At 35.5% G+C, this 26,849-nt stretch overlaps 1 protein-coding gene across 9 annotated transcripts in view; it reads right to left on the bottom strand.

The window, feature by feature from the left end:
* LOC143238410 (uncharacterized) overlaps positions 1 to 26,228 on the bottom strand; it is an 83,274-nt gene extending 57,046 nt beyond the window's left edge. For 3 of the 9 annotated variants that reach the window (XM_076478602.1, XM_076478604.1, XM_076478607.1), the window contains exon 1: positions 25,932 to 26,228. Coding sequence is in view for 6 of the 9 variants with exons in the window: in XM_076478595.1 (XP_076334710.1) it covers positions 11,738 to 12,289 (552 nt within the window). In the remaining 3 variants the exon portion in view is untranslated. Of the gene's footprint in view, positions 1 to 11,737; positions 14,138 to 25,931 lie in introns of all 9 variants that reach the window. The other 6 variants (XM_076478595.1, XM_076478597.1, XM_076478592.1 and 3 more) reach the window with 4 other exon arrangements.
* Positions 26,229 to 26,849: the final 621 nt, after the last annotated feature.

Here is a 26,849-nt window from a genome sequence, read left to right as displayed (position 1 = left end):
GCTAGCCAGTAGTACTTTCTTTCTATCCGTGGGTGATTGACCTCAAATGAATGCTGAATAATGGACAATACAAACGCCAATATACACTATAAACCAGGGTTTTGTTTAATTATCTGGATGACCTATGCCTTACAAACATTCCCAAGATGCTCTGGGTCAGCATAAGATTCATTTGGTGGAATTAAAGAATAAAGACCCATTACTGAGTGACACACTGGTAGACTAGTTCTTAAGTTGTTTGGGTGTAAGAAACACCCTCTGTCCACTTTTCAGCCTGCACCAAAAGTGCACCAAGCTGTAGTGGACCTTATGCAGCTGGTACCCCTACTCCTGCTTAGCTCACCCTTCAAGCTACCTAACTTTAAGTCGCTACTTCACAAGCAACACTAGTATAAGTGAGGGAACCAAAAGTGCACCAAGCTGTAGTGGACCTTATGCAGCTGGTACCCCTCCTCCTGCTTAGCTCACCCTTCAAGCTACCTAACTTTAAGTCGCTACTTCACAAGCAACACTAGTATAAGTGAAGGAAAGAATGACTTAAAAAACCAACATGACTTCAGTTCCAGCTAGTAAAGTGTCATGTCAGAGAATGCACCACCATCAACTGGCACAGACAACAAAGTTTAGGAACTTTAGAGTTACGACTAAATTTCATATTAGAAAAGGCCTTTCTTGAGAGTTGACTGAGTGCTAGACTAGTCTTTCTAAGCTTGTGGTAAGGACTCAATCACTGGAATCTACCAAAACATCAGAAGTGAATATTTTGATTGAAACAATGGGTATCTTTACACCCAAACTGCCCAAAACATCTTGGTGATCCTGTGGTTTATCTCAGATTCACTTGAGTAACTTGACCAGATTTTAGTGCTTAAAAGGCATTACCAGGAACACGCTGCCAAACAGACAGAAGCCTGGAGCCTCTGTAACTAAAAGAAAAAGCTGTTGTGAAAATGTGCACAGCCCCTAAATTAGATAGATGAGAAAGTGAAACAGCTATGAGTAGAGTTGGTTCAGACTCATAAGACCCTAGCAAAAGTCAAAGAGATCATATGGAAGAGCTCCACCACCAGTAGGCGGTCTACAAAAGCATTGGAAGATTTACTGTTTGGTTTAAAATAACGTGAGAGGTTTTACTTTGGATTATTCTGAGTATTGATTATAAAATAATGTATATAATTTTCTATGTTGTGAAATTTCCACACTTATCAATGTCAAACGGTATCTTAGTATATGTTGTTTTTCTGTATCAAATGGTTTCCCCTTAGGATTATTGTAAATTTATTTGTTGAAGGTTACTTTAACTTGTAATATAATGAGTATTCTGTTTTAATTTTAGTTTTTATTAGTATGAGTGTGTGATATATTTTGTCCTGCCTTCTATATTATGCGCCCCCAGTGACACAGTGGTGTCTGTGATTCCCGTAGTAAGTAGAGCACAAATAGCCCATTGTGTAATTTTGTGCTTAATTACAAACAAACTATATTATGATTTTGTTATTGCATTTTGTGTAAGCATATGTACTATTTGTACTATTGTTTAATACTGTTACTCTTATATAATACTTTGTAAAGTAACGGTTTATTTTATTATTTTATTCTAATGCATTTGTTTCTATGGGCAACTTCAATTCTATGCAATGTGTTAATTATTACTGAAGGGCTTGTATTAAACTAGAATGTTATGTGTTTAAACTGAATTTTACGTTCTCTATGCACCTGTGGCTCAGTGGTTGAGGTTGAAATTTTATAATGTTAAAAACCTGGTTTCAATACCCGCACTTTGCACAGCACAAATAATCCATTATGTAATCAGTATTAATGTAGCTCACATGTAGTAAGCTATATATCTACTTAAAACAAAACAAACATTGATACTTATAAAGATTAGAATGCACTGTTTCATCAAATGGGTATCTCTGCTGTTAATGAATTTTGCCCGAAACCCTAAATTATCTCCCAGTTTTGACTAAATTAAGAGATTATCCTAAATACATGTACACATGGCAACCCAACAATGCAAAACGGTCGTTATAATAAACAATAAACGAAAATAAAAACTAATACAATGCATTATACTGAGTAGTATAACCAATATTGTCCATTACAGATTGTCTTGGTTCGATTTCATACAAAGCTACTCGAAGGCTATCTATCTATGTTTGTTTGTTTGAAATTAAGCACAAAGCTACACAGCGGACAATTTATGCTCTGCCCACGGCAGGTATCAAAACTTGGTTTCTAGCGTTATACGTCCACAGACATACCGATGTCCCACTGGGAGCCTGTGCCAGCCATCCCTAATTTAGCAATGATAGACTATAGGGAAAGCAGCAAGTGAACGCTACCCACCACTTCGGCTACTCTTTAACCAGAGAATAGTGGAACTAACCGTTACATTATAATGCCAAAATGACTGAAAAGGTAAGCATATAGGGTGATGGGGATTTGAACTAAATTTCGAGCCGAGTCCGTGAAAGTAACCTTAAATTAATGATTTCATATATCGTACCTAATGAACTCAGAAACTATAACTGTTGACTTGAACTACTGTTGTCTAATAAATTTGTTCAGAAAATATACACACTTGTTTATGTTCCTTCCTAACTTTGATCTGGCATGGCCAGGTGGTTTAGGGCCCTTGATTCGCAATCTGAGAGTCGCAAGTTCGAATCCCGAACCGACGAAACATTCTCGCCTTTTTAGCCGTGGGGACGTCATAATGTTTCGGTAAATCTCACTAGTCGTTCGTAAAAGAGTAGTCCAAGAGTTTGGTGTGGGTGGTCTTACACTGCTAAATTAGGGACAGCTAGCAAAGACAGCCTTCATCTAACTATACACAAAATTCAAGACAAAAACAAGCTTTCCTAATCTATCCCTAGATCAAAGAAAACTCATTAAGCCATTCTCTGTCTAGCATTAGAAGTGAGAAACACTCATAACTGACACATTATTGTTTAAACTCCATCGCATTTCTAGCAAAAACTTTCCCACGAAACAATAAAAACTTATGTTTACAAAGGTACAAAATAATAATATAAAATAGAATAATGTCCATGAAAATGTTAAATGGGGTTGGTTGGTTGTTTGGTTTTGCGGTTTATTGGCGCAAAGTAACGTGAATAACTGCACCAAACAGCCAGCATAAAAGAAAACGCAAAACTATTACAAAAGGTAAGAAGAAACAAGTTAAAGGTTTAATAATGTCCAAAAATCAGTTAAAAACTCAAATAGAAGTAAAAACGCCTAGTTCTTGAAAAAATCTAAAAATGCAGTTGAGCTGGACAGTGTAACAACTACCAATGACACTGTCTCTGAAATCATCGGTAATCCCTCAGAAAAAATATCTCTAAAATGGTGTCAAAGCCTGCATTCATAGTGATGGCACGAAAGTAAAAGTTGAGCAATTGTAACTAAAGTGTCACAAAAGCTATAAATTGATGGATCAATCCCAGGTAAAAGAAAATTATGTATTAGGAAAGTGACCAATGAATAGCCTAGCCAAGACAGTTTCTTTCCTTCAATCCTTTCGGAACTAGATGGTCAAACACCAACAATAGGTTTAATCTGGAAGAGCTTATTATGAAGCTGTTCTCCCCAAATCAACAACTAACAGACATGAAACCATGACTTTATCACAGGACCATAGTCCATAAAAGGAATAAGCAAGACTGTGATAGCAAATGTCAGCAAGCTCATTCCTACAAATACTAACATAGCCAGGCATCCAGAAAAACTTGATAAAAATGAAAAATAGAGAAAAATGAACAGGGATTTGTTTTTGAATATCGACGACAATAGAGTGAGAACACACACTAAGTGTTAGCACGAAGCTAAAAGAGTCGCTGTTAATAGTATCAGGTCATACCATAAGTAATGTTCAAAAATTTAATACAGAAAGTGTATCGTCATTTCTGTCTTTGTAGAAGGTTTTAATGACTAAAATATGTAGTTGGACGTGTATAAAAATTTGTCAGACAAATAAAAGAAACTAACCTAACTCCACTTTTTCAGATGATTAATTAGATAAACCTTTATGAAGATGGATGTGTCTGAGTAGCACATTGGGCATATAATGCTTTATGAGTTCAAAAAGGCAATAATGCAGCAAAAAGTACACAAAACATTCAAGGTGTTTATGGTGCGAAGTCTCTTAATGAAAGAAAATGTTGAAGGTGGTTCCAGAAGTTCAGATCTGATGACTACAGCTGATGCGCCACTTTCAGATCATCCTGTTAAGTTTAATGATGACTTGCTGCTGGCTGCACTTGATGAAAATTGTGCTGTAACAGTTTAAGAACTAGCACAGAAGTTTAATTCAACCCATTCAACAGTTCACAGTTATCTGCAACAACTTGGAAAGGTGTCAACACTTGGAAAATGGGTCTCCCCTCATTTGAGAGAAGCCAACCTTAGAGCAAGAGCGGACATTTACACTTCTCTGCACTCTCGTGAACGTAACTCACCTTTTTTTGGACAGTTTACTGACTGGATATAAAAATGTTAAGTGCTGCAGAGAATAGCTCAGTACAGGTAAACTGGCTAAAGCACAACCCAAAATGGACCTCATTCTAGGAAAGTCTTGTTAAGCGTTTGGTGGGATATTGTTGGTGTGATCCACTTTGAGTTGCTGCCACTCAATGTAACGATTACATCAGACTTCAATTGTCAACAATTAGAGTGCTCGAATGTTTCACTGAAAGAAAAGAGGTCTGCTTTGATCAACTGTAAAGGTGTGTTACACCAGGATAATGCTCGGCTCCATACAGCAAGGATTACATCTGTAAAGATTGAAGAGCCAGACTGGGAAAACTTCCACATCCTCCTTATTCTCTGGACCTTGCCCCATCTAACTATCATCTATTCCGAAGTTTGCAGAACTGTTTTGATAAAAAAGAGCTTGTAACACATGAAGATGTCAAAACTACCCTCTATACATTCTTTTCCTCCAAACCCCAAGAATTTTATAGAAGTGGCATTTAGAAGCTTGTGAATCGTTGGCAAGAAGTAATTAATAATAATGGAACATACATTACTGATTAAATAATATTAAAAGCGTGCGTTTGAAATCCTTTCTCTTTTTTTGGCAAAGAAGACATTACTTACAATGGCAGAATCTGCCTTCCTCAGATGACCTAATTAAAGGTCATAGATTGAGTGGTGATAACAAGCCATAGAGAAATGAGCTGGTCGTTGAATTTAGCAACATCATCCAAGTCAGCCAACTGTGCCTGGATATGAAGGAAAAAGAGAGGAATAACTGACCACATTCCAAAAACCAAAGCCCATCTAGGAAGGAAAACACAACCCCAGGAGAGATGATTTGGCAGCATAAAGTAAGGAAAGTTGTAAACGTCTGAGGTGAAGAGGAGTTTCATGAGCCTCAGTGTGCAAACTATGGACTGTAGATGTGTGGAAAGCTCCTGTCAAAGCTGAAGCCCCAGATAGTGGACAGAATACAACATATCCAATGAAAAGAGCCTGGAAGAACCATAGACCATATATCAATAGTCTAGTTTGTATCATTTGAGAACACTATAGAACTTGAGCATAAAACAGTTACCTGCTCTCCAAGAGGTAAAAGAAAGGACAGAGAGAATGTTCAGTATTCGAGTACAATTGATACGATGCTCCTTTTAATCCTGAGGTTTTAAGACAAATCAGGTGGTCAATAGTGGAATGATATCTACTGTTGACCACCTGATTTGTCTTAAAACCTCAGTCAATAAAGCCTTTCTCATATCGGGAAGGTGAGAGACGGTTGTTTGATTCAGGGAACCAAACAAAACGTGCATTATACATCCTCTCTAAGGCCTTAAAGAGACAGCTAGTCAAAGCAATTCGATAATAATTAGAAGAAATATTGGAATCCTTCCCAGGCTTTAAGAAATAAAAGACAATAATCCTGCGCCAAGCATTTGGAAATAATTTTCCTTCCATATCTGGTTACAAAAACCATAAAAAGAACAACAGAAGCAGGAAAGAGATGATGAAGCATCTTATAGTGAACATTATCAGGTCTGACTGATGTACTGTTAGATCAACAAAGAGCAAGTTGAAGGTACATCAGTGTAAAAGAGCAATTATGGTCATAAAGATGATCACCCTGAAAGGAAAGAGGCAATCACGAAAGCAGTGAAGGAAAGAGAAATTCTAGAGAGATAAGAAAAGCTCTCCCAAAGAGTAATGGTGATGCTTTGAACATCAGCAACTTCCTGACATTGAAGAGTAGATGGAAAGAGGGTGGGAAGAATACTTCTCATTCACCTTTGAAATATTATCACAGATTACTTTGGAACTGGGAAGAGGAGAAATGCTGGTGGTGCACTTAATCAAATATTCATTCTGGTTTTGGTGTCTGGCCTGTCGATCGTGGGCACAAGCCCATTGGAAAGCGATGTGATTGGAAATAGTTGGATACCTGTGAAAGGCATTTCAGGCCTGTTTCTGAACCTTCTTTGCCTGTTAGCAGGCAAGAAACCACCATGGACGAAAATACCATGGGAAATATATCGATGTTTTGAGGATAAAATGAACATCTGCTTGAATTATACAACCAGTTACTACCTCCATACAATTATTAATAGATGAAATATTAACAGCAGCAGGATCTAATTCCAAGAGAGTGGTGAATGAGAGCCAGTCCGCTTGCTCTAACTTCCACCATGGCACTCTTGTCGGGTGGCATCAACTATGGCCAATGTCCCCCCAAAACGATGGGAAAATAACACAACCCGGTGGGTCACTGTCAAACCTCTAAGAAAAATGAGAAAAAGTGGAGAGGAATATAGATAGATCAATAGCAATAAAAGACAGACCAAATGCATGAAAATAAGTATATTAATCTGTATTGAAGAGAGAAAGGTTGTAATCTATTAGTATACACTACACAGAACGATCCTTCATATTAATAATACAACTACCCCAAAGTGGATTGTGTCCATTAAAGTCTCCCAAGTTAAAAAAATTGAGTTAGCAACTGTTCAACATGAGAATTAAGCTCTGATTGATGGAAAGGCTCTCTTGAAGACGCCCCCCACTAGTACAGCGATAAGTCTACGGACTTACAACGCTAAAATCAGGGTTTCGATTTACCTCGGTGGGCTCAGTAGATAGCCCGATGTGGCTTTGCTGTAAGAAAACACACACACTCTCTCGGAAACAGATAAAGAAAACAGTGATGGTATGACCCAAGGAGATACTAAAAGTTACAGTCTCCAAGGAAGTATCAAGTGTCACAGACATGGTAGGTGTGTGGTGGTCAACCAGTCTCCAAGGAAGTATCAAGTGTCACAGACATAGTAGGTGTGTGGTGGTCAACCAGTCTCCAAGGAAGTATCAAGTGTCACAGACATGGTGGGTGTGTGGTGGTCAACCAGCATTGCTACACCTCCATGAATTCGTTAATCTGTTTGCACTCCCACTGTAGCAGTGGAATACAGAGTGGCAGAATATGTCCGAAATGGAACAAAGGAAAATAACGTAGGAGCCTCAGGGAAATATTGTACTTCTTTTTCTTCCACCCATTCCGGCAAGGTCGAAGGGTGGTAATTACCACAATTGAATAAGTAATGGTCAAGTTGGCACTTGTGGGCATCATTATTTCAACAAACACACGTAAAGAACCACAACAAGATACCTTAATATGTCCAAACCATTGAAACTGAAAACACCCGAGAGGGTTACAATTATAAGTTCAGATAACTTGCCTTGACAGTAGCAGGTCGCCGTGGCTATGTAAACGTCAATACAAGAACACTGGAATACAGCATAATTTATATTTACAAATGGAAATATGCCAAATTGTAGTAACTCCGTTGCTGGAGAAACCAGCGAGTATCTTCGACTCGGGAATCTTTTTTAAATCGTTCTCAGCAATAATTACTTGTGAGCAATTCAAAATAGCATAGGGAATAACCTCAAAAGGCATGTCCCCAATTGTCTCTGAATTAAGGAAGAGTTCGCTGTTTTTTGATGTAGATGTTTTCACCAAGATGCCTTCAGAATGTAGCTTCTTCATTGACTCAGGAGAGCCAGCAAACTCCTGTAATCCCTTCTGATAAAAAGGAGACATTTGTCCTGAAAGTTTGTCTGATAAAGAGTGCACAAATAAAAAGGAGGTACAGATGAAAAATGGGGTAGCGATTGCTCTTCAGGGTCTTCAAAAGGTGGTTACTTTCCTATCAACGTGTTTTTTTATTATCACTGGATGCATGATCCATACAAGATAAAGAGAAACTTTGGTGCCCACTACCCCCACCCACCGTGGAATCCTACAAGTGGATGCGCTACAATGCTACATCAGAGCACTGTAGAGAATTCAGGGTTTCATGAACACTGTACCTAAACACCAATACCAAAAACAATGTCTACAACACCCGTTGAGAATGTTGAGGGGTGTTAAATGTTATATATCACGTGATGTGTGCTTAAAAACGTTTTAGTTACTTTGAGTATCCTTTATAATAATATACAAAGGAAATTATTAATAATGTTAAATCTTTTGTCAAACCTGAAAAATAAATATGTTAAGCCTCTAGAAAATAGAATAAAATTAATACAAAACAGGACAAAAACATGATGGCATAAGCAACAAAATATTATACTTAATGGTAAACATAGTATTTCATAGTGTGTTACATCACGACTGTGATGTTAATGTGCATTAATATATTATTATGCAGCTTATTATCTGTATTAAATATTTCTAGGATTGATTTATGAGAGATCATGTTAGATCATCAGCTATGGTATAGTATATCTGTGTTAAAGAGTTAAGTGCTTTGAAATAATTTGGTGCTGTATTTTTGTGAATGTTTTTTTTTTATATTTGAGTTAACTTTCCAAAAGATCTGGTTTTGTTTTTAAAACTATTTTACTGCTAAAGGGCCTAATTTCATCCTTTTCATCTTTGTTGGTCACTTATTATTTTTATTATTGTCAAACCTTTTTAGGTAATGTAACTGACAACTGACTAAACAGCAATATTGTTAAGTGGTTAGACTGGTTTCTCCAATTGTAAAGAAGTGTATTGCTAAATCCGGTTATAATCATTTTTCTGTATACAAGAGATATTGTGTAATTGGAATTATTACATAAAAATAATTAGTTCCGTGAACTAATCATTCTTCAAATTTCATTTATTATTGCTTGTGTTATTAAAGAATGTTCGATTTACAACTGAGTGTTGATAAATTGTGTTTCAATGGAAAATGTGTGTGTGACATGCAAGTATTTTTACAGGGGTGAAAAAATGTTATAACACTCCTTGGCCAATGCATGTTTGTAAATTTTATTGGTTTGAAAGTTAAAAGTAATGTCAGGTTGATGTCAAATCTGAAATAATAGGGGAATAAAGAATGTGATACGTAATCGTACCTTGTATCAATTCAGTAATTAATATTTGTACAGATATATGGAGTTTCCACATGATCAATTCAGTAATTAATATTTGTACAGATATATGGAGTTTCCACATGATCAATTCTATGTTTCCACATGATCAATTCAGTAATTAATATTTGTATATAGTTTCCACATGATCAATTCAGTAATTAATATTTGTACAGATATATGGAGTTTCCACATGATCAATTCAGTAATTAATATTTGTACAGATATATGGAGTTTCCACATGATCAAGGCAGTAATTAAGCTACTTTCTCTCCAGCTATCTCTTGTTTTGTTGTTCTTATTCACTTAAAGTAGCATACTGACTTCCCATGGTAAAGATAACTGCAAAGTCACCTGTAGTACTTGAAGATAGACGACTGTCTTTTTATTTGGTAATCAAGTGGTCTCTTGAGATTACAATACCCCTTATGTTTCATTGAGAACAACCAATCATGTGAATTTCATAGATTCTCTCAATAAGATACTTTAAAAGACCACCACCCCCAATGGCATAGCGATTGTTTTGTTTGTTTTTTTTAATTTCGCGCAAAGTTACTCGAGGGCTATCTGCGCTAGCCGTCCATAATTTAGCAGTGTAAGACTAGAGGGAAGACAGCTAGCCATCACCACCCACTGCCAACTCTTGGGCTACTCTCTTACCAATGAATAGTGGAAATGACCGTCACATTATAACACCCCCACGGTTGAAAGGACGAGCATGTTTGATGCGACGGGGATTCGAACCCGTGACCCTCAGATTACGAGTTGAACGCCTTAACCCACCTGGCCATGTCGGACGGCATAGCAATATGTCACTGAACATACAATGCTAGAAATTGGGTTTCGATACCCGAGGTGGGCAGAGCCCAGATAGCCCATTGTGTAGCTTTGTGTTTAACTGCAAACAAACACTTATTACACTTTTATTTAGTTAGTGATATACAATATTCAAAATCGACGAAGCCATGGCTATTACCCTGTGTAGTTTCCCTAAACCAAAAAGGTGCTATAATGTGAAAAATTGAATGAAAAGAAGAAATAATTTTAACAGCTTATAATAAGATAAACTTTACATCACAAGCGATATAAAACTGGATTCTTACAAGATAAACTTTACATCACAAGCGATATAAAACTGGATTCTTACAAGATAAACTTTACATCACAAGCGATATAAAACTGGATTCTTACAAGATAAACTTTACATCACAAGCGATATAAAACTGGATTCTTACACGATAAACTTTACATCACAAGCGATATAAAACTGGATTCTTACAAGATAAACTTTACATCACAAGCGATATAAAACTGGATTCTTACAAGATAAACTTTACATCACAAGCGATATAAAACTGGATTCTTACAAGATAAACTTTACATCACAAGCAATATAAAACTGGATTCTTCCTTGAAAACTAAGATTGTAAAGAAAAAACAAAAACCTTTAATTTCTCAATAAGAGTAAAAACACACAATACATAAAATAATCAATGATATTCTGTAATGCATATATTTCAACAGTTTAATTTACAGAAATACTGTTAAACTTTTTAACTATTTTTTTTTTCTGAACTAGAAACGTTTGATAGAGTAAGAAGTGAAACATTTCCAACTAACATATATATATAATGTTTAGCATACATTAGTCTATAAATCTGCAAAAAATTTCAACAGAAAAAAATAAATAATGAGCCATAAATGCAGTCAAAAACTTTAATGCAGTTATCAATAAACAAAAACTACTTAGGGCTATGAAATTCGTGAAATCATTATAGAAGGTTAAAAAAAAAAGAACCTAATGAAGTTCAACTCATAATGCATAGTATTCACAGTACGGAGCTGTGATTGAATTACATAAAATGGGTAAATATGTATTTATTTTTCCATTAACACAATTATTTAAGACGGTGACTTAAGAATTAAGAAAAGAAGTGAATTAGGAATTATTGGAACTCCAGGCACATCACCCATCCCGACAACGTCCGACCCATTGAAACAGAAATAGTTAAATGCTGATATAATATTACAAGTCAGGTCACAAAATATTACACTCAATTGAGACTGCTTAATATGGTCACCTACAAAAATTAAGAATAACTGTTTCCTTAAATAAAATACGAACGATTACAAACACATTGGTTTATAATTCACCTTATTACCGTATATTTTTATTTATTTTTAAATAATGGAGAATTTGTAGAATAAATAATATCTCAACGTATACCAAGTAAAAATATCAAACTTGGATATAAAATAACAAATTAAGTCGTACCTATTAGAATGTTAAAGTTTGAGGTAACGAAACATAAGTTAAGCCTGTAAAAGTAATAAGAAACTGACTTACTCTGCCAAATGATTCCATAGCTGTTTGTAAATCACTGTTACCGGAAGAAATAAAGGATCCAGATGTATCACGGATGTCTAATTTATCAACAAGTCGTTTTACCCCTTGACTTCTTTCTTTGGTGACATCACCAATGTCACTGTACTCCAGTGAAGGTGAAGAATGGATTTTGGTTATACTTTTGTCATCCATTTGTTCGGTCAGTAAACAGAATCTAGCTTCATCCAATGATAATGATTTGGGCTCATATGATGACTTTTCAATTGAAAGTTGAGAATATTTTGGAACCGCAAAGTTTGGCATCAGTGGTTTAAATTTTGTTTCCAATGGCTTACATTCACAAGGAACAGATGCTTTTGAAAAAGACAAATAAGTGTCATTTTCTTCACCACTACGAGCCACCGTGATGTTATCAATTAAGTTGCATTTATCATTTTCGATCATCGGGAGTGTCACTTTAACAGTTTGATTGTTCAATTTTTCTTTCAAGTTATTCGTATCAAACTTCTCTGACGAAAAAGGATAATGTTTCAATACAGACTGCTTTGACATCACTTCATCTAATAAAAAGGGGTAGTTGATGAAATTAGAAGTATCTTTTTCAGGATTTCTTGGTCTGTTTCCAGTAAAACATTGTTAAAGGAAACAACTGGTCTGTTTTCTCCAGTATTCTCTTTCCCAGAACGATACAGCTGCACTTTTCGGGTTTCTTTTCCATTTCGTTCAGAAAAGTCTAACTTTTTGTTAAATGAAGTTTCTTTAATGTTTGAAAAACTACAAGTTGAATTTAAATAACTATCTGGGCTGTGTTTGTCATTACTGGAAATAACCGTCAGTGCAGTAAGACATGAGTCAGAAAAAGGTTGAGAAATGTTATCATTGTTTTTTAAGTTTTCTATGGCAAGATTAAGTTTTCCAGACATGTCCAAATCTTTTCCACATTCTTCTTCTACAGATCTTGTATTAATGTCACACTGATGATTTGGAGTTTTATTATGTCCAATGTCTTTTCTGTCCAAACTATATTTCTGTGTAAAACTCACAGAATCTTCTGAATATGATCTGTTTACTGGGTCAAACAAATGCAATAACTTATCTAATTCAAAGCTGATCGATGATTCATATTCTCTAACTGACATGTTGGGAGTGCTAGTTGATGAAAACGTTAATGAAGTGCTATTATCTAAAACGTTAGCAATGTCTTCTGTGTAGTGTGGTTCTTTATTTTGATCTCGATGGTTAACGTTTTCCAACTCAGGTAAATTACTGTTAGCTTCTCTGTTCATCACTGGTTCGAGAGTACTTTTTTTCAGATCTCTCCCATCATTTTTAACTGTGGAATTAATAGTCAAAGGAGTAGCAGTGTTTCTCATATTAACTTTACCTTCTTGTGAGGAATAGTTTGGGTTTGTGTGTATAATTACGTTATCACTAAACTGAACCTTTGAACTTTGTTTTTCCTCGTGAGCAAGACGCAAGCTACCATAAATGATGTGTTCTTTAAATGGATGATGGACTACATCTTCCATGCTTGTAGACTGAGGTGGAATGCTGTTTAAAGATAGATCTTCATAAGATGTTTCGTGTGTTTTTTCTTCTTCCACACATTTACCTTTAGCACTTTTCTGTTCATGAAATTCGTTTTCGTGAATGGGTGTTTCAATCATTTGTTCCTGATTGTCAAACCCTTTGCAGCTTTCCCAACTCAAACATTTGCCACTACGGGGTGCTAATATTACATCTGAACCAGAGGAGTGGCTGTCAATTTCTCCAGAACCAAGGTAACCAGAGATTAAAGATGAAGTTCTTGCAACAGAAAAAATTGGTGAGCCGAAGCACTGACTTCCATATTTCTGACTCAGTATCTTGTAATCGAGTGATTGCGAATTTTCTTTAAGTAAAGAGTTAAGTTCAACAAGAACTTCTTCATCTTGTATTCGTTCCACTTTTTCTGCAGCATTATTTTGACTTTTTTCGTCTATGCTTTGCCTAATTCCTTGTTTTTCTCTATCAGAGTATACTGAAGTATAATTTGAATCGGAAATTGATTTCTGAACTAATACCCTTTCAGTGGTAGCTTCTGGACTAAGGATTCTAAAGTTTTCTGGAGATAACCTAGATGTTGAAGTGTCTTTCGAATGTCTGTCTTTCTCTATTGTTTCAACAGTACTTGAGAAAATTGGAATATTGTACGAAGAATCATGGTTAACATCCTCACGAGTTGGATTAAGAGAATTTACAAACACCCTAATAGACTGATTTATTGGTTCTGATGCAGAAGTTGTGATTTTGGAATCTGGTTCCTCTGCCATCCATAAAGTGTTTATTTTACTAAAAACTAAAGTAACTATGGATTTGATATCGATCACTCGCTTTCTTTTATACACTTCATCTTAAAACCTGTAAGGAGGTAATAATCAGTTATGATTTACAGTCAAATAAAAATTAATGCAAAAATAAATTCACGTGCTTTTATATGTTTTGGTTATAACAATAAAAACTTCAAACATTTACTCGTACGGATGTATCAGGCCCGCTATTGTAACCTGGCATGGAATCGTGGCCCGGCATGGTCAGGTGGTTAGGGTGATAGACTCGTAATCTGAGGGCGGTGGGTTGCGCCAAACATGCTCGCCCTTTCAGCCGTGGGAACGTTATAAAGTGAGGGTCAATCCCACTATTCGTTGGTAAAAGAGCAACCCAAGAGTTGGCGGTGGGTGATGATAACTAGCTGCCTTCCCTCTAGTCTACACTGCTAAAGTATGGACAGCTAGCGCAAATAGCCCTCGAGTAGCTTTGTGCGAAATTCAAAAACAAGCATCGAATGTTACGTTTATTATGAACTATTCAGCCGACATGGTCAGGTGGTTAAGGCACTCGACTCGTAATTTGAAGGTCGCGGGTTCGAATCCCCATTACACTAAACATCCTTCCGCTTTCAATCGTGAGGGCGTTATAATGTGACGGTCAATCCCACTATTCGTTGGTGAAAAAGTAGCCTAACAGTTGGCGGTGGGTGGTGATAACTAACTGCCTTCCCTCCAGTTTTACACTGCTAAATTAGGAACAGCTAGAGCATGTAGCTCTGGTGTAGCTTTGCGCGAAAATTCAAAACACACAAACAAAATATTTAAAACAACATCGAGAATATGTTACACCGTAATTTACAAGGAATAACTCCAGGATAGCTATTTATTTTTTATAACACATAATATACAACAGAGTAAGACAAATAAAACTAGCTTTAGATCATTTTTACATGAAATATTATTGATGTTGTTCCATTAATTACGATCGACATTTTCGTGATTAGACAAACAGCAATCCTTAAACGGGTATTCACTATGGTTTCTGCGTGCTTAACATCCAAACTAATATGTGAAGTGACAGTGTAAACGATAGTTTTCTGCAGGCTACTCGATAGTACATAAAATGATAAAAATTGTACGATTGTAGTTTGTCTTGACAGATAAATGTAGTTTGTTGATATAGTATATGATTAACATAAGCTCTGTGTCCAGTTTCAGAGAACTTTGTTTAAAGTGTCATAGAAACATCACGTAGCTTGCAGTACAACACAAAGAAGAGATAATGATAACAAGTGAGACTGTGAGTAGGTCAGAGTTAGTCACGTTACAAATAATTAATAATTTGTGTTAATTACTAGATAACAAATTAGTGTATAATCTATAAGAAAATTATACAGTGTTTGTGCAGGTTGATTAGTAAGCCACTGAATAATTCAAGTCATTGTTAAAAACTACCTTGGATGACCAATTTACTAGAACCCGCTTTACCCCTAACATTGAGTTAGATCAGTGATTCAACCGGTTGTCCGTGGGACTAACAGTTACGGATCTCAGCAAAATGGAACAACTGTGAATACCCAAACTAAAATGTTACCAACTGCGTTTACAGGTATTTACTATTGTACCAAATAACTAAGTGAGCCTTAAGTCGCACAGAATTGAGAAAGCACGTGCTAGACTACGTTTTTTGACAAGCTTGGATTCAGCATGACGTAGAATCCAGAGAATGTTACAGGGTCGTTTATTTCGAATTTAGGCTTCAGTTAGTTCACAAGACACCGACAGAGGGTTGTAATGCAAATACAATATTTAATTCATTTTGAAAGATGTTCAGCTGATTTCTGGTCCAACGATTAGTTTGGTCAAGAAAGATGGTTGATATTACTGTCATGCTCTCAGTGCTACATTCGGAAAATATTTTACACAGCAGATTTTTACAAAATACATTGTCAATCAAACAGGAAATGTAGTATTTTGGAATTAAGGTAAGCAGGAAGAACGTTCGGAAAACTAGGGATGTTATCCACTCTTCTGAAAAAAATTAAAGAATGCAATTTCTTCCATGAAAACATGCCCTCAGTACATTACTTTCAGGAGTTTCTAGTGTCGAGACAACACAATAAGGACAAATGTCTGATGTTCTCTTGTTTATCAACCCTATCATCAGTATAGAAAAGTTTGAAACCTGACTGATCAGACCATATCACAATCTCCCCATCACTCACTGTAAGTTTGTGATCTAAGACCACTGAAGGTTTATATTTCTTGCTGAATCTGAAATTCCCACATTTTGGTCGGTTTTTGTCATGCGAAAGTGTGGACTATAAACATTTCATGCATTTTATACCTTTTGATTTTAATACAGTATTATTGAAATTTAGTCAGTTATTCTCATGTGTATAAGTTAGTATAACACGTGGTCAAATAAGTCATTAATTCGCTTTCACTTTAGCTACCTTTGTTCTTTGTCATTCTCTTGAGATAACACCTGCTCATGGGTGAGTTGGTTATGCACATTAGCCTTCAGTGCTAGGTTAGGTGATGCCGTACAGGATGAAGAGGTTATTTTCTAGAAAATACGCGGGTTATTTCTTCTGCACAAGGGATTTGAGTGGTTTACATGAAAGTCAGGAGTTTATTTGAAAATCAGAAGACAGTGACCTTCACACTTTTTAGAATATCCATGCGGTATTTTGACTTTCCTGGTTATGACAGTGTCTTAGCTTTGAATAAAAATGACGTGATAAGCGCTTGTTCTGTTGGGAATGTCTGTTGTTACCTTTTAAATAGATTTTGTTTTGAATTTTTGCGAAAAGCTACGTAAGAGCTATCCGCGCTAGCCGTCCCTACTTTAGAAATGTGAGACTAGAGAGAAGGTAGCCAGTCATTATATGTAAAAACGGCTCGTTTGGGTTGAGAAATTTTTTGACGTAGAGGAGGGAACAACGTTTCGTCCTTCTTCGGTTCTCGTCAGGTTCACAAAGAAAGAAATAAAGAGGTAACTGACCGATAGCTGACCACATGTTTAAAGGGGTTGTGTAACTGAGTGTAGGAATGTAGAGGGCGGGTTTAAATGTTTGATTATATTTATTAATATAGGTACAAAGATGTTCCTTTGTATTGGTTTATTTTTGGTTTAAGTTGTTGCATAAGTAAGGCTTCTTTAATTTTGCGTTTGTTTATGTTTGTTTCTTTATTTAGTATTTGAGTGTTTTCTACGGTTATGTTGTGTTTATTTGACTTGCAGTGTTCGCAAACATGTGAAGGTGACTTTTTATGTTCTTTGAATCTGGTTTCCATTTTTCTACTTGTTTCTCCAATACAGAAGTCGTGGCAGTTGTCACATTGTATTTTATAAATAATGTTGGTGTGGTGTTTGTCAGTGTAGGTTTTACACAGTATAGACCTCAGTTTTGTGCCTGGTTTTTGAATAAATTTGGTATTAACTGGAATGTCATATTTTGTTACTAGTTTTTGCCAAATGTTGGTTATTTTTCTGCTGATGTCGGGAAAATATGGTATGCAGCAGTATATGGTTTCGTGATTTTTTTATTCGTGAGATATATTTACTTTTGTTGGTTGATTTTGCTTTCTGTCAAGATGTGTGCGTATAATGTTTTCTACGGTTTGTGGAGGAAACTTGTTGATGTTGATGAAGTATTGTTTTATTTTGTCTAATTCATTGTTAATTTTATCTAGTGAGCATAGTTTTATGGCTATGTTTATTTCGTTTCCTATTATGTTGAGTTTTTGTTTTGTTTCATGTGCTGAGTCTCAGTATGGGTAATTTTTCGGTGGATTTCTGTTTAAAATTGTGTATCGGTTCTTGTAATTTTGAGGTTAAGAAATGATATTTGATTGCTTTCTTCTTGTTCACATGTGAAGTTAATGTTGGGATGTATAGCGTTAATGTGATTGAAAAAAAAATTAAGTGTGTTTTCTGTAGATGTGAATCCCGCAACCGTGTCATCTACATATCTGTACCAGTATAGTGGTGGATGTAATGCTGTGTTAATTTCTTGTGTTCCAACTTGTGTCATAAAAATATTGGCTAGAACTGGTGATACTGGGTTGCCCATGCTTAGGCCATTTGTTTGTATATAGTTGTGGTTGTTGAACATGAAGTTTGTCTTTATCGTGGTGAATTCTATGAGGGTTGCTAATTGGTTGCTTGGAATGTCTGTAGTTGGGTTACGGTCTCGGATATAGAGTTCTAAGGCTATCTTGCAGACTTCAGTGGTTGGAACGTCTGTAAAGAGGGATATAACATCGAAACTGGCCATTAAGGCTTTATGATTAAGTTGATTAAGATTAGACTTGAAATTAAAAGAGTCCTTGATGAATGAGCTGGCTGATGTTAGATATTTGGAGAATGCCCATGCTATGTATTTACCAAGATTGTAATTAAACGATTCATATGTGGACATTATTGGTCGTATTGGACAATCTGGTTTATGAGGTTTGGGGATGCCGTATATTTGTGGTGTGCGTGAGTCGGTTTTACGTAGGTAGGAATAAAGTGTTTGTGAAATTGTGTTGGCTTTTTTCATTTTTAGTAGTATTTTGTTTAGTTGCGTTTCGTGTGTATTTGTTAGATTTGTGTGTATTGGTTTAAATTTGTTTGTGTCTGATAGGATGTTCTTCATTTTTTAGATGTATTCATTCGTGTTCATTATGACTATAGCGTTTCCTTTATCTGCTTTTAGTCTCCTGGCTAGATCTTCTAAACATGTTCTAGAAATATTTTTACACATATATTTTTCTCTACAAGTGGGTTTTCTTGGTTGGTAAAAGAGAAGCCCAAGAGTTGGCGGTGGATGGTGATGACCAGCTGCCTTCCCTCTAGTCTTGCACTGCTAAATTAGAGACGGCTAGCGCAGATAACCCTCGTGTAGCTTTGCGTGAAATTCAAAAGACAAACAAAAAAACAAACCATTAATATAAACTTAATTATTCTCCAATAACATGTTCTGTGGGAAAATCCAGAAATGCCAAATGCCTTTTCATTTTGTTTCAGCTCAAATGAGCACAATGGAATACACTCCATCCACCACGAGTAATCTAAACCCAGATTTTAGCATTATAAGTTAGTAAAATTACAATGTACCCACTGTAGGGACAGTGTCAAAATTAAAATGCACTTGATAATTTGTGAAAAACATTAAAACGATGACATGACATTTATTGACGTCTCTACCCGTGGAAATGTTTGGTTAAAAGAAATGTTTACACTTTAATAAAACGAAAGAACTACACGGTATGTTTATCATACTATACTTTAAACATATTGTGCAAATTAATCATGGAAATGAAAATACATGTCCGTTCACAGAGCTCAAGAAATCACCTGACACATCACACCAGGTCACGACCAGTCTAGTTTCCGTATGAAAATAAACGTAATTCCTCGTTCTACAAATGCATGTGGGAAGCCTAATAAAGTTCATAATCACTGTAATTAGAATCACGACTGTTCTGATCGAAAATTTAAAAGTGTCACATTAATGAATTTTTCTGAATTTTTTAAATTTGTTTATTTCCTTTATTTATCTTCATTTCTCCTAAAATGTCTGTTTAGACTCATACGTCAATTCAAATACTGTCTAGTTAAATAATTTAAATGTTTTTGATTAGATTCATAATAATATTAAACTTCGACAATGAATATAGAGATGCCAAAGAAAAAATAGAGTTAAATCACGCCTTATCACCAATAAATCAGAGACATATTTATTAAGTCATGTCAAAATAAAGAAAAATATGAATAAAAAAAAAGAAGTCATCAAAGATTTATATTTTCCATTGGCATGAGCGTACCTTATTCCTACCATTAAAATTGCATAATTAAATCTAGACTTAACAACTTATATTCTATTAATATTACGGCCAAAAGTATTCTAGAGTACGTAAATTATGTGTTTATGTTTGTCCTTTTAATATAAATTGATAATAGAATAAAATACTTGAGATATTAAATAAGCGTGGTTATTACTAGTTCCGGTAGTCAAACTAATCCCATTTATAATTTACTAATTACCTCGACTAAGTAAGTCTTTTGTGTTGTTGTACTCTGCTTTCGTAATAATATATGGTAATCTTCAGCCTTACACAAGATCTGCATTTATGACACGCCCATAAGTGATGTCGCTAAAATGCTTTACGTCTCACTTTCTCAGAGTACAGAATGCAAAAACAAACAGTGAAAAACATGAAATACAGCGAATTAATATGATTATAAAAGATGCTTATTACACAAGAACAAATTCTTCAGAAAGCAAGGTTAGATATATCGTTATATTTTTCTTCATTGGAGATGAGGCCCGGCATGGCCTAGTGCGTAAGGCGTGCGACTCGTAATCCGAGGGTCGCGGGTTCGCGCCCCCGTCGCGCTAAACATGCTCGCCCTCCCAGCCGTGGGGGTGTATAATGTGACGGTCAATCCCACTATTCGTTGGTAAAAGAGTAGCCCAAGAGTTGGCGGTGGGTGGTGATGACTAGCTGCCTTCCCTCTAGTCTTACACTGCTAAATTAGGGACGGCTAGCACAGATAGCCCTCGAGTAGCTTTGTGCGAAATTCCAAAACAAACAAACAATCATTGGAGATCGGGTTATCAGAAAAGAGTTGGCGGTGGGTGGTGATGACTAGCTGCCTTCCCTCTAGTCTTACACTGCTAAATTAGGGACGGCTAGCACAGATAGCCCTCGAGTAGCTTTGTGCGAAATTCCAAAACAAACAAACAATCATTGGAGATCGGGTTATCAGAACAGTCATGATTAATCATAAATTGAGAAAAACCTTTATACTTCAATAATGCCTTCGTTTACTAACACCAAAATCCTCTTAAAGCTTAAAATTTCTAGCCCTTGTAAATGAATATTTAGGGTCAAAGGTGGTTTAATAACTAATGTGACGAGATGCGAAACGATAAGTCCAAGATTCGCGCCGCGATGTCGCCGAATTTGCTTTACATATTCGGTTTCAGGTGTTCTATAAAAGTAATAGTCAGTCCTAGCGTTCGATTTAAAGTCGGACAAAATCTCAATCGAAACATTATTAAGAATTTCCGTCCTACTTAGTAAAAACATTTTGAACGTAATATAACGAAATATATTTAAAATGGGGACACAATAACAGCCGCTAACGTAAAATAAAAATCAAGCATGAACAGAAATTTGTCAGAAGTCGACTGATAACTCAGAATGGTTATGGAGACTGTAGATAAAATAAAACAACAAGCTTTTAGTCGATGACGTAATTAAAATATATTTCACACACAATGAATGGAATATTCATGGATGGAATAACAGTTGAATTCGTTAAAAACGTTTCTTCACATAAAATAGTGAACATTTATTTAATACAAGTAGACTGAAGATTGGCCCGGCATGGCCAGGTGGTTAAGGCACTCGACTCTTAAACCGAGGGTCACGGATTCGAATCCCCGTCTCACCTAACATGCTTGCCCTTTCAGCCGTGGCGGCGTTATAATGTAACGGTCAATCCCACTATTCGTTGGTAAAAGAGTAGCCCACGAGTTGGCGGTGGGTGGTGGTGACTAGATGCCTTCTCTCTAGTCTTACACTGCTAAATTAGGAACGTCTAGCGCAGATAGCCCCCGAGTAGCTTTGCGCGAAATTCAAAAACAAAACGTAAATGTCTTTACACACTTCCGTGAGGTGAATTAATGAGTGTTAAGCAGTTGTAAGTGTCATGTGCTGTACCGATTTTTGATGGTATCCCTGTACTAACGTGGCCTGGCCTGGCATGGCCTAGCGCGTTAAGGCGTGCGCTTCGTAATCTGAGGGTCGCGGGTTCGCGCCCGAGTCGCGCCAAACATGCTCGCCCTCCCAGCCATGGGGGCGTTATAATGTTTCGGTCAATCCCACTTTTCGTTGGTAAAAGAGTAGCCCAAGAGTTGGCGGTGGGTGGTGATGACTAGCTGCCTTCCCTCTAGTGTTACACTGCTAAATTAGGGACGGCTAGCACAGATAGCCCTCGAGTAGCTTTGTGCGAAATTCCAAAAACAAACAAACCCTGTACTAACGCACTGCTCGCCCTGCTCATGGTGCGTCTCTATATATAAAGATCAATAAAATAAAAAACATTTCCATGGCCCGAGATACGTTAAGTAGCTAGTTTGACATGTACGAATATTTACATTTACAAAATAGAGAATTTAAGTATACAGTAACTATATTATGAATTTAAAAAAGTATGTAATATAATCCTACACTTAATTTAAAAATAAATTTCAATTTTAATACGTATTTATAAAGTACGTTTGGGTAATTTATAACAATTAAAGCATGTCATATCATTCTACAATTAGAAATGAGTTAGTTAATGGAATTGAAATACACAAATCAAAACGTGTTCACAGCAACGTAAAATGCATTAATTCAGTCAACAAAAATAAAAGAATTAAAATACGTCTAAAGCCAAAAATAAACGAGATAACATAATGTAAGACGGAGGCAACAAGGTATCACAAAGTATAACAACAAAGCAGGAATAATACAAATAACACAACGTTTAGTAATGTTACTTTGCAAGAAAATACAGTTTGGCTTGGCTAGACTATACTGTCTTCTTGCACTTGACCGTTATAATATATATGTATACTTTATTATACGTCATGGCAGATATTCCCTGCTGCTATACATTTTGTTGTTGCTTGTTTTTTGAATTTCGTGCAAAGCTACGCTAGGGCTATCTGCATTAACTGTCCCTAATTTAGCAGTGTAAGACTTGAGGGAAGGCGGCTAGTCGTCACCACCAACCGCCAATTTTGGGCTATAAAAGTTGAAACTAATGAAGTGTCATAGCAGTTTATTCAATTTTGTGCTAAAAATCATGTCTTGTTGTGATTTCTTTGTTATATTTGTTGCACTAACTTTAAGATTAAGTTTAACATATTACTGATCAACATATGAAAGTGAAAATTAATTTTTCTTAGCTCTGTTATCTCAGTAGAAATAAAGAAGTACAGTGATAATAATGTAGCATGTATTTTAATAATGTATTTAATAATTTACTCTAGCTTCCATGATTATTTCTGTATTAACTTCATATTTCCTGACTGAAAACGCATTAAGAGAATTTATTCATCAATGTTTAATTTTGTACCTGGTCCGGCATGGCCAAATGGGTTAAGGTAATCGACTCATAATCTGAGGGTCGCGGTTTCACATCCCCGTTGCACCAAACATGCTCGCCTTTCCAGCCGTGGGAGCGTTATTATGTTACGATCAATCCCACTATTCGTTGGTAAAAGAGTAGCCCAAGAGTTGGTGGTGGGTGGTGATGACTTACTTAATTAGGGACGGCTAGTGTAGATAGCCCTCGAGTAGCTTTGCGTGAAATTCAAAAATAGAGCTTTTGTACCTGTAAAATTTTATGCCGTACTTTCAAGTTACAGAAATGCTAAATCTACTACTTAGAAAGCTGTTTCGTAATTAACTATGAGCCAACGGGTATATTTGAAATTTACAACACAAGTTAAGTTTAACTGGATTACCATTAACACCAGGTTTCACAGGTAGCCTTCTAACCTTAAATCAAGTTAACGTTAATGAATTAGGCCTACTATTACCAAAGTAACTGGGCCCCATACTACTGTTGAAGTTAACGTTTTTTAACTTCAGACATATTTGTTTGCAATTAATATTTGCATAAGTTGCCATGTATATTTGTTATTATTCTACTGTTTAATGAAAATTAAATTTGTTCAGATGTTATTAGTAATCAGGCCTAATTTTAATTCAGAGTATACTTTCGTAAACGTAACACTTACTTATCTTTACATTATTTACAATTTACCTCTGGAACTAGTATTTTGACTTATGTTTAACTGTTAGTACAAACGAGGCATAATATTAACATAGGCCTACTATAATTAACGTTAGTGCGTTTAATAAACTGAATACATTTTTGTTTAAATAAAATATATGTGTTCAATACAACTCTTCTTTTTTTTACACTAACTTTAATTCATCATCTATTTTCCAGATTTCTTTCTCTACGATCTCACATATTGGTGTTTTTTCTCTAAAATTTCAGGAACGTCTCGTTGTTAGCGGTTAACTGATAGCATGTTCGAGCTTCTTTTCAAATAATAATTCTTTTCGACCGAGGTTACGTGACTAATCAGTGTTTGTTTTTGTCTTGTGCAATGAAATAAAAAATTATCTAACATGGTTCAACCAAAGCGCCTTTTTAATGAGTATTTCTACCAGAGCCCAAAGTTTGCAGACTTATAAAACAGGCTGAAAAAATGCGAAAATATCACAACATTGTCTGAACAACAAAAAGGACAACTTGTGGAATAACCAAACATCTTCAAAAACAGTGGGAGCACACAAAAACTACTGAAATTATTTTATGAACAACGTAGTTTGACAAAGGTCCTGTTATTACAAGACATAATGTAAATCCATAAAAAATACACAGTTATTTGAATATAATATAGAACTTAAGATCATATTTTTAAAAGTACAGAAATGTTAGAGTAAGGAAATAAAACAAAGTAAACAAAAGAGATTATGAATATAGAAGTATAATGCCAGGTTCGACAATTTCAGCACTATAGCTGAAGTTTGTACCAGCTGACGATACCTACGCGTAAATGTTGCTCTTTCAATGTTTTGCTTTCGCGATGATGAGAAACCCACTTGAGAATACAATGTTTTACTTTATATCGGCTGTGGTTGTCACGTGATTGGAATGTTCAAAATCACTTTAACGTATTGGAATGATTGTGGCTCTTTGATTAACTGAATTTATTGTAATAGCTGTTTGACATCTTGACAAGTAATACATTGTTTGAAGTTAATGTGTGTGTGTGTTTCTTATAGCAAAACCACATTGGGCTATCTGCCGAGTCCATCGAGGGAAATCGAACCCCTGACCTTAGCGTTGTAAATCTGTAGACTTAAAGCTGTCCCAGCGGGGTTGAAGTTAATCTCCTTACGTGGTCTCTTCAGAGGAAAATCCTCTGTTCTACTGACTGTCAATATGACCTGAAGATTTTAAAACTAAAAATTAACTTAAGAGTGATAATTATCTTGGACTAACTATTAAGTGTTCTTTAATATATTATCCTTAATAGAACTGATATAGTGATATACAAAGATTGTGATGGCTATATTCAAATTTTGTGTGTCAATACAAACTCCCAAAAGTATTTGTGAACCATCGTCTGTAAATTTGACAATCATTTTGGTAACGTGATAGTGAAGTTATTTTAGAGTCCAGATGGCCATCATGAATTTTTTGGTAAAAAGGAGCAGAAAAAAATTGGAATGTCTATTTTTTATATTTAATTTAGAGTTTAAATTGTTCAAATAATCCCAATTTCAAACTTGAATATAATAAGCTCATGCAGTATTCAAATGTTACATACTGACATACACTAATTGATATTGCACAAATCAGAAACATACAGATAAGCAGAGAGATCTATACGTTACAAGCATATAAATTAAAGTATAAATAAGTTTTTGCAGACTTGAATACAGTAACTGTTAATGCTCTCTCTTAAAGTCAGTCATTAAGTAGCAGTAATTTGTAATCGGTGATTGAATACTCGTTCCTTAGCCTTATTAGTAGTATTATCCAAAACTCCGTGAATAAACCATATAATGCCGATTTTTATTACGTACTGTGCTATATTAATTTACTGTTCAGAAAATTATCACACCTGGCTGAGAACCTACTGCAAAAAAAGGATATTTGAATATTATTTTTAAGACTAATTGCTAAACCTCCCCTTTTGTTACCTTACACCTCGTAGTTTCGTATTTTTCAAAACTATTCCGTTTAGAAAATCCATTTTTTATGTTGGGACATTTCAAACGATATATTCGAAAAAACAAAATTCTCTTACTGTGATAACTAATGATTTTTCAGTAACTTTCGAGCTACAACAACACAGAGGCGTGAAGATTAATGAGAGAAGCTAAATCTTAGGGTTGTCAAGTCACTTTTACAGGCACCATATTCTTGTAAGACTGACTGTGATACACAGTAAGACAAGGTAGAGTAGAACGGTGAAGATCCAAGTTGAAATCGAATGACGTCATTTACTCTTTTTTTTTCTCTCGCTTTCTAAAGATAGACGCGGAAAACGAAACCTTTCGTTTGAGCAAAGACTCAGTACTGGATTTGTGAAAGTAACAAAAGGAGAGGACTTGGGCGATTTCAAGCTCTTTTTCTAGTCATAACATTTTATATATATATACAAAGCAAAGTCATATTTAGATATCTGAATACTTATCTTTTATCTGAACAAATTTATGTGAATCGAAGAAAAGATCCTTTAATAATGATAAACTCAAAGAAAATGCCACATTAAATATAAATTAGCAATTAGACAAAAGCTAAAACAAGATACGTAAAATGAGCAAACGAGAGACAAAATTCATACAGTAGCCTACATTATAAATTAATATAATATAACGTTGAATATATATATATATATGTTATATTATGATTGAAAGAAAAAACGCGAGCATTTCACATAATTAATTGTTGATGTGTTTTGAATTTCACGCTAATTTAGCAGTGTAAAACTAGAGGGAAGGCAGCTAGTCTGTTTGTTTGTTTGTTTGTTTTGAATTTCGCGCAAAGCTACTCGAGGGCTATCTGTGCTAGCCGTCCCTAATTTAGCAGTGTAAGACTAGAGGTAAGGCAGCTAGTCATCACCACCCTCCGCAAACTCTTGGGCTACTCTTTTACCAACAAATAGTGTGATTGCCCGTAACATTATAACGCACCCACAGTGAAAAAGGCGAGCATGTTTGGT

This window comes from Tachypleus tridentatus, chromosome 13 (genome assembly GCF_004210375.1).
Source record: "Tachypleus tridentatus isolate NWPU-2018 chromosome 13, ASM421037v1, whole genome shotgun sequence".
Classification (NCBI taxonomy): Eukaryota; Metazoa; Arthropoda; class Merostomata; order Xiphosura; family Limulidae; genus Tachypleus; species Tachypleus tridentatus.
Note: the sequence above shows the minus strand (reverse complement) of the source record. Positions and strands in the feature narration are given on the sequence as shown.